Here is a 13,202-nt window from a genome sequence, read left to right as displayed (position 1 = left end):
GAGTGACATTTTCAACAACCAGATGCCATTCAGCATTAACAGCTAAAGATCCAACTGCGCCTTTTGTGATTTTATCATTTGGTCTGATTCAATATTTTGATGATACTGCATATCAATTAAAAATCACCAAACCATCTATAAATGGTGGAAACAGACTTTGGTTAACACCATTACTAATTACTACTACAATTTTTGCTGCATTCATATCATTTAATTCAAGCCATTTTCCAAGTCCTTACTACCCTGAATTTTTTAAGTATTGCAACCCACCTGATTATGAGCTATGTCTCATTCAAATTGCTTCTCAAAAATGGTCATCCATACCTGGTGTCAATTAAAGCCATCATGTATAATAAGGTTTTGATAACATAAATGTGAATTTTAAAATTCATCAATATGTAGGTGCAGGTGTGGTTATGTAGTAAGAAGCTTGCTTCCCAACCATATGGTCCTAAGTTCAGTCCCACTGCATTGGCATCTTGAGCAGATGTCTTCTATAGTGTTGAACTGACCAAAGCCTTGGGTGGATTTGGTAGTTGGAAACTGAAAGTAGCCCATCGCATGTGTGTGTGTGTGTCCCCTACCGCTGCTTGAGAACCTGTAACTTGGTGGTTCAGCAAAATAGATTGATAGAATAAATACCAGGCTTTAAAAAAATGTAAGTACTAGGGTCAATATTCATTCAACTAAGAAAATTCTTCAAGGCAGTGTTCCAGCATGATCACAGTCTTATGACTGAAACAAGTAAAAGATAAAATATTTCAATTACTCATCATTCCTTCTTTTAAAAAATAACAAACAACTTTTTAGAATTATAGCTTTAATACAATTAAGTTTTCTTTCGCTGAGCACAGATGATTTCACGGGAGAGCCCTGAAAACAAAAGAATTAATTCAATATGAAAGATTTATAGAGATTTAGCTGATCAGATTGAACCTTTAAATGTACCAATTGAACCACAAAACCTTCACAAAAGAAAGGGATAACTTTTAAAATGGCAACTAAGGTCCAATAATAACAATGCAATCCTGAAGTAAAAGAGTTGGTATTTAAAAAAAACTATGTATTTATAAGACCAAGTAAATAAGATTGTAAAGGTCAGAGAAAGAGAAGGTTTTTGGCAAAAATTTCCATTTGGTATTTTGTTTCCCTAACATTTATCTTAGAGTTATTGCTAAGTTATTTTAAGTAAATATTGACTAGTTAGTGCAATATATCAAATAATTTGAATCAAGAACAATAGGATTTAGCTATGAATAAAACAACATTTAAACATAAGATATTGATTTCAAATTTTGGCACAATGCCAGCAATTTTAGGGGATAGGGTATGTCAATTACATCAACCCTAGAGTTCAACCCCAAAAGGATGAAAGGCAAAGTCTACTTTGAAAGAATTTAAATGAAATGCTGCTTAGCATTTTGTCCAGCATGCTAATGATTTTGCCAGCTTGCCACCCTAATTAAACATAAGATATTATTTTCAAAGTTCAGAAAGTTCCTATCTCTACTAGTGACAAAGAGCCTCTCACTCATAGTGAAAGGTAGATTGTATGATGCATGAGTGTGAACTGCCATGCTACACGGCAGTGAAACATGGCCCATGACTGTGGAAGACATGCGTAGGCTTGAAAGAAATGAAGCTAGTATGATCCACTGGATATGTAAAATCAGTGTGCACACACTACAGAGTGTAAGCACCCTGAGAGCAATGTTGTACATAAGAAGTATCAGATGTGGTGTGCAAGAGAGACGACTGCACTGGTATGGTCATGTGCTGCATATGAATGACCAGAAATGAATATCAATTAAGTGACTAACAGTTTTTAAATTAAATTCTTAATAAACCTAAATATATGGCAATGTCTTTTAACTTATCAATGAAACATTTAACAAAAGGTATCCCAATAACTAGAAAAGATCATAAAGGTTAACTAAAATACTTGCTTGGATGCAAACATTATTACATTGGAAATACACAAATACTTTACAAACACTTTGTATTATACTTTACTCACCATCAGCTTTTGTCCAGCAAACAGAGGATGTAAAACGGCCATCCTCTTTCAGTGATTCTTCAAACTGTCTAGTTCCACCTCCAACACCAAAATAGTAGTTTTTAGCAGCGATTAGACTTGAGAGTTAGTTAAGAATTAATACCATTCATTTATTTAATGTCCATTTTCCCATGCTAGCATGAGTTGGATGAATGCTTATTACTGAAGCATTATTTTACTGTCATTAACCCTTAAATATTTTTCAAGTAGTACAGCACTACATGATGTTTTGTTAACAAGAAATGTCAACATGTCATCATTTCATGCAAAGATATGGAATACAACTATTCACACAGACACACACAAACATTTATGCTCAGAATGATGAGATGGCTGGTGGAAAATTTCCTTTTCCACTAAGCATTATGGTTTTAGATAAATCTTTTATATTTGTGCAACCAAATGTATTGATTGATGTAACATTTCCACTAATTGCCAACATGATTGGAACTGATTAATAAATGTAATATCATCACCTGCATTTATTTGTCTACATTTATTACCTGTGATGGATGCACCATTCTGTTAATCAGTACATATCCTTGGATTTACAGTTTGTATGGAGTGTCTCTTTTGAAATAACTAACTACTAATTTTAATTTTCCTTCATTTACATTTAGTTTGCCTGAATTTTGCATGAGTACTGACAGAGGTACTTGCTACTCATAAGTATTGGCTGACTTGTGGCTTCTGTAAAAGACATTTACATAAGGTGCCAAGGAATGAGACAGAACTATATGGTTACAGAGTAAATTCTGTATCCATACAACCATATATGCACTCCTTTATATTATATCACATAATACTATATTGCACTGATGATGATGATGATGATGATGGTGGTGGTGGTCATGATGGTGTTGATTAGAAGAAAACAAAGGATACATGTAACCATTTTCTTTTAGTAAGAAATCAAATATGTTGATCAGTTTCTGGTAATTTTTGGTGTTGTAAATTGTTTCTGCAGTCAATATTATGTCAAACCTACAACAAAAGAAATATTCTTTTTTACTCTAGGTACAAGGCCTGAAATTTTTGGGGAGGAGGGCCAGTCAATTAGATCGATCCCAGTACACAACTGGTACTTAATTTATTGAACCCGAAAGGATGAAAGGCAAGGTCAACCTTGGCGGAATTTGAATTCAGAACGTAAAGACAGACAAAATACCGCTAAGCATTTTACCTGGCGTGCTAACGTTTCTGCCAGCTTGCCGCCTACAACAAAAGGAATATTAAGGAAAAAATGTTTAACCCTTTTCTTACTATTTTCTGTTGAACTATACTGCGTTTGTTTCAATTAATTTTGAAAATAAGGAAAAATTTAGTAAAATATCTTGAGCATTATTAATCTGATAAATGGAACATGAATTAACATGGAATTTTAATGGGAAGTGCTTTAATTTAGATTATTTTATATAGGAAGTTTGTATTTTTGAATCAGGGTGAGTCTTGGGCAGATTGGTATCAAAAGGGTTAAGTAAAAGATTGGGTTTACTTTCAGTAAGCATTTTATTAACAGCAGGGTATATGACAGTTTTTGTTCTTTTTTGTAAACAGTTTCTTTCTATGTTGCTATATCTTCAAATGTTATTGCCAATCCAAAACTTTCCAACTTATTGCTTAGCCCCTGGGTCACTCATGATCAAACAACCCTAGGAGCAAAAAGCATTGCACTCATAGCCCTTACATGTTTTTGTATACCCAAGAATACATTTTCCAACATATCCTTCCTGTTTTTATTTTAACATGATACAGTATGATACTGGGCTTCTATCTCTAGCAGATGGAGTAATCACTGACTACAGTGGTAAGGGCTGTGCCTGTTACTTCAAACCAACAAGACCACAGGTGCTGACAATATCCCTTCTGCTAATCTCAAACCATGAACACTACAGTTAGCCCTTACTTTCACCAAACTTTTTCTTTCTCTCTATATATATTTATCTATCTGTGAAGGCTCATGGCTCTCTGGTTAGCATGTCAGGCTCACAATCATGAGGTAGTAAGTTCAATTCCTGCACGAGACTGTGTTTGTGTTCTTGAGCAAGACACTTTATTTCACATTGCTCCAGTTCACTCAGCTGTAGAAATGAGTTGCAATATCGCTGGTGCTAAGCTGTATCAATCTTTCCCTTGGATAACATCAATGACATGGAGTGGGGAGGCTGATATGCGTGGGCGACTTCTGGTCTTCCGTAAACAACTTGCCCAGACTTGTGCCTCAGAGGGGAACTTTCTAGATGCAATTCCATGGTCATTCATGACCAAAGGAAATCTTTACCCATTTTTTAAAAATCTATCTATCTGGATCTTTCTTGCTTTTTGGGAACACTACTACAGTGAGTTATATTTCCAGTAAGTGCAATCCCTCATGCTCTGCTAACTATCAACCTATTTCCCTCACTTCCATGTCCCTAGTTTGAAGATAACTTCCTCCATTTCTCCCACTAGTCACAAAACCTTCCTCTGACTAAACCACTAAAAAACATTATTGCAGTAAAAAACAGTGGGCTAACACTTTGAAATTCAAGAGTTCTAAACAGTACCAATGGCAAGATGTGAACTGTAAATCCATACATGTGACAATTATTCTAACAACTTAGCTACAATACATGAAATGTTTAATAAAAGTTCTAAAATGGTAACAGGTATTGTATTGGGAAAGGGACATCTGTACCTTTACTTACTTCTGCAGAGAAATGGTAGAATGATTAACAGCTTGTGGAAGGCTACCCCAGTCTCCACTAAAAAGATAACATCTTTCTCTTTCTTCATAGCAATTGAGCAAAATGTTTGGAAGTGTTAATTTGGTGAGTACTTCACTGTTCTGTAAAATAAATTGATATTTTTATATTTTTGATATATTTTAAATAAAATTTTTCTTTTTTGTAAATTTTGTTTTAACCTATTATTATTCAATCCAACCAAATATTCTACTTGTTTTATGTTAAAACTGACCAGATCCAACCTCTCACTTCTGCCCTAAAATGTCATTCTAAAAGTATATAAACACACCATTGAAATCTTGAAGTTACAAGATAATGCATGATTAATTCAAGACAATGTGAATAAATAAACCATTCATTTGACAAAGAAATCAGAATGCTAAAGGATTAAACTGTAAATGTAATTATCTTCACACTGAAATATATGTATGCCAGCTTAAATGTATGTTAATATGTGTCTGTGTTTGTTTAGTGTACTCATTATATACTGTTTCATCTTAGCTTCACACAGTGTATAAAGTGTAATGCATAGTATGTATTGTACCTAATAACAGTAATATTCAGTAATCCAGTATATCTGATACTGACCTATCACAATAGCATGTCATGCAGTGCTAAAAGTCACGTTGACCTACCCTGGGAGTAGATGTCATACAATGTTATAAGTAATGTTGAGCTATCCAAACAAGATGTTTCTTATGATATAATGTCATATATTTTAAATCTGCCACATCTCTTTTGTTTAGGTTCAATTTATAAACACCTAGTATGCTACTGGTATTTTTATCAGAAATGTGAAAACTGAACTAACTACTGTAATTGCATTCACTGATAACCAGATAAATATACTGTATATTTTATATATAGACCTACAGTGATAGGTATAACATGATTCTACTATTTCATTCAATAAAAGTTAATTTGATAAATTTTATAGCTTATTTCAGGCAGACACTGGAAAGAGAAGATTTTAAACTATATTAGAGATTGTTTAACAGATTCTGTTTATTAACCAAACATATTCAAAGAGAAAAATCAACAAAAATTTTATGTCATGGACATATTTTGAATTTTTTTTTCTAATTTAAATTATGTATGTGATGAAATTAAAAGCAAATGATTACATTTCTTAAATACACACACACACTTGGTTTTTCTTGATATATTTAGAACTTCACTTTGAAGCTTGATCTCAAAATGTAATGACAAAGAACCAGGATGTCTAGTGACATGTGATACTTGGAAGACCCATCTAACTCAGTGAAACTAAATTCTGGAAGCACTATGTGTATGTATATATACATAAATTAGGGCCCTTTGCCCAAGTTCTCCCTCAAGACATCCCCACCACACATCATCTCTCTAACTTCAATATTTTATTGATACCACTAGTCTTCTTCAATCCCCAGAAACATTTCATTTGATATACATCCCTTGTCTTTAATAATGTCCTCTTTCCCACACTATTTTTACACTGCCTTCCTCCTGCCTGAGTCACAAAATCATCTCACCTTCTCTACCACCATACACTTCTCACTCCCCCCACACACTATACTAACCTCTCTCCCATACCCACTTTCACAACTATCCCACCCCAAACCATTTGTCATCTCTCTCTCTCATACTTCCTTTGTCTATTGTACCTTCATTACTATTATTCTACAACACTTCACACCCATGCATCATTAGTCACCCTCCACTCTTTATCAACCATTCACTGCATCCATCCCTCATCCCTACCTAATCTCTACAGTTGTCACCTACTTTTCCCTACCTACCCCACTTAACATCCACTCAACACTTGTTCTTCATTCATTATATTCAACCCTTCAACCATCCTCCTCCCTCACTCTCCCATACACTCTTGCAACCTCTATCCACCCACATCCGCATTTCTTCTGCCTCTATTCACGCCTGCTTAGCTTGTACCTTGAGGGTCCACACAGACACCACATTACTGTTATTTTTACCATTTCCTCATGGCACTCTGATTAATCCCCCACACTCTATTAAATGTGAGCAGTCATGTAGTCTCTCTACAACAAGAAACTTCTGCTCCTCTGACCCCTTCCCTCATCTCCTAGCATAAAACTGCTTCTCTCAGGATTCATAGTCTTGCAAGCTGTATGGCACCCTCTCTAGTCCTGGCACCATTAAAAAAACATTAAGCATACAAACTGTAAAATAGCTGACATTAGCTAAGGGCATCCAGACACAAAAACCAAGCCAATGTAGGTAAGTAAAGTAAAGTTACCTTCTCAGGTCATACCAACTCATAAGGGCCAATTTCCCAGTTTCATAACGTATATATTCTCCACCTGGATGGAATGCCAGTCCATCAAAGGAATACTCATTTTTGCCAGCTGAGTGGACTGGACCAATGGGAAATGAAGTATTTTGCTCAAGAATACAATGCATTGCCTGGTCCAGGAATCAAAACCACAATTTTATGATCATGAGTCCAGCATCCTAACTACTAAGCTATGCACCTCCCCAAGCCAAAGTAGACAGTAAATACAAGGTTATTACCAGTTCAAATAAGCTTGGGGTAAATTTAAACCTGTAAGAAAGTCATTCGCTGTGCTTTGTCATGGAGAAAATTTCTCACTGTAGACAAATGGTGTAAGTACACCTAAAATTAGCCCTCAGCACCACCTACCCAGACTGTAAGGTATTTTTGAACCTGCAAGAAAGATATAACACAGTGAATAGCTTTCTTATGGGTTCGAATATACCCCGTGTATATTTGAACTGGTAATAGCCTTGTATTCATACATAACACTGCTTAGTGTTGCCATCTTGTAAAGCACCACGGAGCACAATGCAATCCTTCAGTCCAGGAATTCTGTCACGCCACCTAGCCCAAGGAACATGGACATATGATGATGATGATGACAACTTAAAATGTCTCATCTTGTGCTGCATCGTCACAACCAATGCAATATCCACAGTGATTATGAATCTGAAACAATCAACCAAAGAAAGATAAATACCCTGTCTGCTATGAAAGAATAATGCATGCTGTGCTTGAGAAGACCCATCAAGCCAAGTAATGCCAATGTCGGTGTCACATAACTGGCATGTAAAAATCATCTTTTGAGCATTGGGCCTCACAGAGGCAAAGGCAAATGTCTGGGACCTTTGGCAATAAGCCATGCTTGAGCAGAAGACCCATCAAGCCAAGTGAAATCATAGTTGTGGCAGATACAGGTGTCACATAAAAGCACCCAATACACTCACGGAGTGGTTGGCATTAGGAAGGGCAGCCAGCCATAGAAACCATGCCAACTCAGACTGGAGTCTAGTGCAGCCCCTCAGCTTAGTAGCCCTAGTCAAACTGCCCAACCAATGCCAGCATGGACAATGGATGTTAAACGATGATGATGATGAAACTACAATTACATTATGCCATTGACTGACCTGTTAACAGAATGTGACCCAGTATGTTGCGTCACATTTTCCTTTTGTAACAACATGTAACTTACTACAAGTCTGAGTTAAAGGCATTTAGAACCTACCATTCTTTTATCTTTTACTTGTTTAATTCATTAGAATGTGACCATGCTGGGGTATCACCTTCAAGAATTTTAGTCTGACCTATCGACCCCAGTACTTATTATTTTTTGGTAAAGCCTGGTACATATTCTATCAATCTTTTTTGTAGAAACTGCTGAGTTAAAGGGACGTAAACACACCAACATCAGTAATCAAGCAACGGGAGGGGGAAAACATATGCACTAAGACACACACATATATATGATGGGCTTTTTTCAATGTCCATCTACCAAATCCGCTCGCAAGGCTTTGATCAGAACACACTCGCCCAAGGTGTCAGTTCAGCTTTTGGTTATATTATTATATGTAGTGCTAATATTGTTACAAATAACACAAATAAAAAGAAATCATACATATAATACAAATACTTACAAAATCTTGGAAGAGTACAGTGCTAGCACCTTTTTTCAGTGCACACAGTCCTGGTAATCCTGCACCACAACCAATCTGTGAAGAAACGTTTACAGTTAGATTTTAGTTGCATTCATAGATTGCACTTTTTAATCTGTGTCCTACGATGAAATTCTATAAATGTTGTATTATTATGGAATGCAATGAGTAGACAGTTTATTGAATGAACAACTTGAATGTACACACAGCAAAATCAACACAAGAATCCATCACCAATATATATATGATATATTTGTGATAAGTGGGGATTAACTTTAATGTATAAAATATACCTACCTCAGCTACTGATGATCCAGAAAGCATTTGATTACTTATATATTTTGTAAGATCTATGCTGCATTCCCAAATCTGAAGTCCACCTAAATTGAAAAAAAAGTTATATGTATTTGTAAGCAAGCAATCACACACAAACATACACATAGGCACAGGAGTAGGTGTGTGGTAAGAAGTTTGCTTCCTAACCACATGATTCCGGGTTCAGTCCCACTGTGTAATACCTCTGACAAGTATCTTTCTGCTATAGCCTTGGGCCAACCAAAACTTTGTGAATGGATTTGGTAAATGGAAACTGAAAGAAGCCCATCATGTATGTATGTTTGTGTGTATATATATATATATATATATATCTGTGTGGTGAGGTCTTTGGTCTGTGCTTGTCCCCCACTGTTGTGTTTATGTCCCATAACTTAGTGGTTCAGCAAAAAAGACCAATAGAATATGTGCGAGGATTAAAAATGAAATATTGGGATTGATTCGTTCGACTAAAAATTCTTCAAGGTGGTACCCCAGTATGGCCACAGTCTAATGACTGGAACAAGATAAAAGATATATATATATATAGGGAGGACATACATTTGCTAGCATGGAAAAACAGATATAAAAATGAATGAATGACAAGCATGGCTTACAAGTGTGAGCATGAATGCATAATTAAGATTTCTTCACTGCATGGTATCTTGTGTAAGTGTCTTCTATTCCCACAGGCTAACTGAAGCCTTGTAAGTGGATTTAGTAATGGATTCATAAAAGTTAAAATTTCTGCCAATTTGCAAATTGCTACCACTATGTGTATGGCTTTTTATTACATTGAATTTTGCTCCAATGGAATAGTGTCATCTCTTTTGCAGCAGAAGCATTTGAGGTACAAACATGTTACCTTTCTCTCTACATTTGCTAAGGGTAAATTATATAACAACAAGGAAAATAGTTGTATTTGAAAATACCCAAAGAACTGCAGCTGATTATGCCCATAATGACAGCCAAAAGAAAAACTAACTGATGATGAGTTATCAGAACACAAGACATTTTTAGATTTTGTTTCATGCATCAAATCATATCAAACCATTTGAATTTAGTTTCAAAATAAATTTTTTAAATGGTTTAATTCTATAATTCATATTATTCAAATATGTACATCCCTCTCACCGCTGGTCTCTCTTGATATCACTTTATTTTTCTTGCTACCTGGAACCATTTCACTTGATAGACATTCTACAGCCATTAATATCATTCTCTCTACTCATATGTTACACTGATCATCGCCACTGAACCATCAAATTCTCTCTCCTCGTGCACTATGCAAAGTACATTAGTGACAATGAATTAGAAATTATATTTTCCAGTTCTTAATCTTAAAATACCACATCCAAAACATTGATGAATGGCTGTGGCTAGAAAATGTGACTGAATATTTCATTAGCTATCTATACACCATGTTTACACAAGCAGAGCTTTCTGTGGCAACTCAACAATATTTTAAACAATTTCATATAATCTTAGTCAAGTTGTCAATTTTATTAACGACTTGAAAATGCACTTCCTCAATGCTAAAAAAATACTTACCTTCATATTTATTTGGAATCAGATCACACTGGTTCTGTAAAGCTTCTTTTAAGGGTGTGATTTCAGAATTTTCACTATTCTCTTTTAAAATAATTTCTAAATGTTTTGGACTGATGCTCACAAGTGTTGAAGTTTCATTGAAATCATATGCAATTGTATTTGGATTTTTACATGGTGTCTAAAAAAAGAAAAATTAATTATAACAATGACAGAGAAAATGGAGATCTTAGTAACAGATTAAAAATTATTCGGAATTTATATACTGCAAGGACAAAATTCATTTCGCTACTATAACAATATCAGTCTGTACCCTCTCCTACATATCTGAACAACAATGATAGCTTTATTCCATCTCCTATTTCTCCACGTGTCCTGATAAAGGGGTCCTAACTCCAAAATATCAAAATACAAAGTAAAAACTCCAACTGTTGTCCTGTCTTCACTTGTGTATTTCATTTCGCATTCTTTGAGCCTTAATAAGTTTTTGTCATTAATGAAGTCCCACATAATTTCTATTTCTTGCATTTAAGCAGAACATATAAGCAACAGCGAGACACAGATATCGAATGTAAAAGATATGTCAAGTTTGATATTTTTGTTGTGTAAAGTAACTCGCATCAAAGTTGAGTACAAATCAACCAATGGTTGTAGGGGAGACAACTGCATTGGTATAGATGTGGTTTAAAATGGATATTGAATGCTAGGCGAAAGTGTCGTTTACAGACCGCATAAGATACTAATGAGAAGTAACGAGATCATCCAATCTTAAGATGCCAGGCCTCACAAATGATATGATGCAGGACAGATATTACGACGTACAGTGATAAGCTATATGGCAGAACCACTCAAATCATGCTAATAAGGGGAAAATGCAGGTTAGAACATTGATGAACATATCCTTGTACTTGTTTCAGTCATTAGACTGCGCTCATGCTGAGGCACCGCCTTGAATCGACCCCAATACTTTTTGTTTTAAGCCTGGTACATATTCTATCGGTTTCTTTTGCCGAACTGCGAAGTTACGAGAACGTAAACATACCGACACTAGTTGTCAAGCGGGGACGTAAACATACCGTCATCAGTTGTCAACACACACATATCAGTGGCGTATGGTAGTTGCTGTATTGGGTGTGCTGCCACACCCAATGCTACCAGATTTCAAGGAGGGGTATAGCAAAAATTTTCCAATAAGATTTGTGATTGAATTAATGAGTAAGGTTAATATCAATAATGAATTTGCCATTTTTGATGGGTGTGCAGTGCACACCTGGAATATACGCCCCTGATATATATGTATATAAAATGGGTTTCCTTCAGTTTCCATCTACCAAATCCACTTCCAATCCTTTGGTTGGCCCGAGGCTATAGTAGAAGACACTTGCCCAAAGTGCCACGCACTGGGGCTGAACCCGAAACCATGTCGTTGGAATGCAAGCTTCTTACCAAACTTCGCTGTAAGTTTATTTCTGGAATGAAATGTACTGAAGTATCTTTAAAAATAACAACATTGTAGATTAAAGATTGCGTATGAATTAGTTTCGGTAGGGCAACAAAAATATGGAAGATCAAGAGGCACTACGTGATAGGGTGAGATAAATTTGAAGTTAATAGTATCAAATGAAACAAGAAAATGTGTAGTTTATAGATATTTAGAAATTGTGGCAAATGCTGAAAAATAGACTAAAACAAAAATAAAATTATTGAGGTGTGGTTGCTTCCCAACCACATGGTTCCAGGTTCAATCCCACTTGGGCAAGTGTCTTCTATTATAGCCTCAATCCGACCAAAGCTTTGTGAGTGGATTTGCTAGACGGAAACTGAAAGAAGCCCATCGTGTGTATATATATATATTGTATGTGTGTGAGTGTTTGGCCCCCATCCCACCATGACCGCTTGACAACCGGTGTTGGTGTGTTTACGTTCACGTAACTTAACGGTTCGGAGGCAAAAGAGACCGATAGATGTATTAGGCTTTAAAAATAAGTCCTGTGGTCGATTTGTTTGACTAAAAATCAAAACCTTCAAAGCGGTGCTCCAGCATGGCCGTCGTCAAATAACTAAAACAAGTAAAATAATCAATATCTCTTCTTTTTTTTTTTTTTACCAGATGCTTCCAGTCCAATTTCATTTCAATAGCAGGTATTTCTTCTTCATCTTGATCAGGTGATTCTGAAGTAAATAATAAATATTTGAATTTATAGAAATAAAAAGTGAGAACATATTTGTATAAAATTATCTATGAGATCAACAACAGTACAGAGGTGTGATAACATGATGTAGACAGTACACTGTGGAGATCAACTTTCATCAAAGAACTAAAACACTTTCTAGCAGGTAGCGCGACTTCGTAAAAGTTTCCTAGTTGATTTGAGTAGGATCTGAAGCAAAACTTGTGTGTATGAGGAATTATTTACATAAAAGTCTCTAATAAACAACTGAATTACCTTTTTCCGTCGAAATACTACCAGTTTTTTCATACTGATTTTCATTATCAGCTTCGGGATTCGGGAAATTGAAACAAAATGACATAGAATGTATTAGATATATTCCACTGACACAAACAAAACATTAAGCACGTGTAAAAGCACCGGTAACTACTCACTAAAACGCCT

The 13,202-nt window shown here is 35.5% G+C and overlaps 1 protein-coding gene across 1 annotated transcript; it reads right to left on the bottom strand.

Annotated features, from left to right (window-relative positions):
* Window positions 1-803: 803 nt before the first annotated feature.
* LOC115209869 (histidine protein methyltransferase 1 homolog) lies at window positions 804-13,196 on the bottom strand. The gene is made up of 9 exons (XM_029778446.2): window positions 13,035-13,196; window positions 12,695-12,759; window positions 10,591-10,768; window positions 9,025-9,107; window positions 8,710-8,784; window positions 4,744-4,883; window positions 2,942-3,040; window positions 2,018-2,133; window positions 804-873 (listed from the first exon to the last, which is right to left on the bottom strand). The coding sequence occupies exons 1-9, from the start codon at window positions 13,117-13,119 to the stop codon at window positions 830-832; spliced, it is 885 nt and encodes a 294-aa protein (XP_029634306.1). The 5' UTR covers window positions 13,120-13,196; the 3' UTR covers window positions 804-829.
* Window positions 13,197-13,202: the final 6 nt, after the last annotated feature.

The sequence above is a fragment of the Octopus sinensis genome, linkage group LG3, assembly GCF_006345805.1.
Source record: "Octopus sinensis linkage group LG3, ASM634580v1, whole genome shotgun sequence".
In the NCBI taxonomy this organism is placed as follows: domain Eukaryota; kingdom Metazoa; phylum Mollusca; class Cephalopoda; order Octopoda; family Octopodidae; genus Octopus; species Octopus sinensis.
This window is presented reverse-complemented; position numbering and strand designations above follow the sequence as displayed.

Coding starts and splice junctions, on each gene's coding strand:
- LOC115209869 (XM_029778446.2), bottom strand. CDS start 13,119: ATGTCATTTTGTTTCAATTTCCCGAATCCCGAAGCTGATAATGAAAAT. Junction 12,760..13,034: donor TAGTATTTCGACGGAAAAAG/GTAATTCAGTTG, acceptor TATTTACTTCAG/AATCACCTGATCAAGATGAA. Junction 4,884..8,709: donor CTGTACTCTTCCAAGATTTT/GTAAGTATTTGT, acceptor TTTATTTTACAG/AACAGTGAAGTACTCACCAA.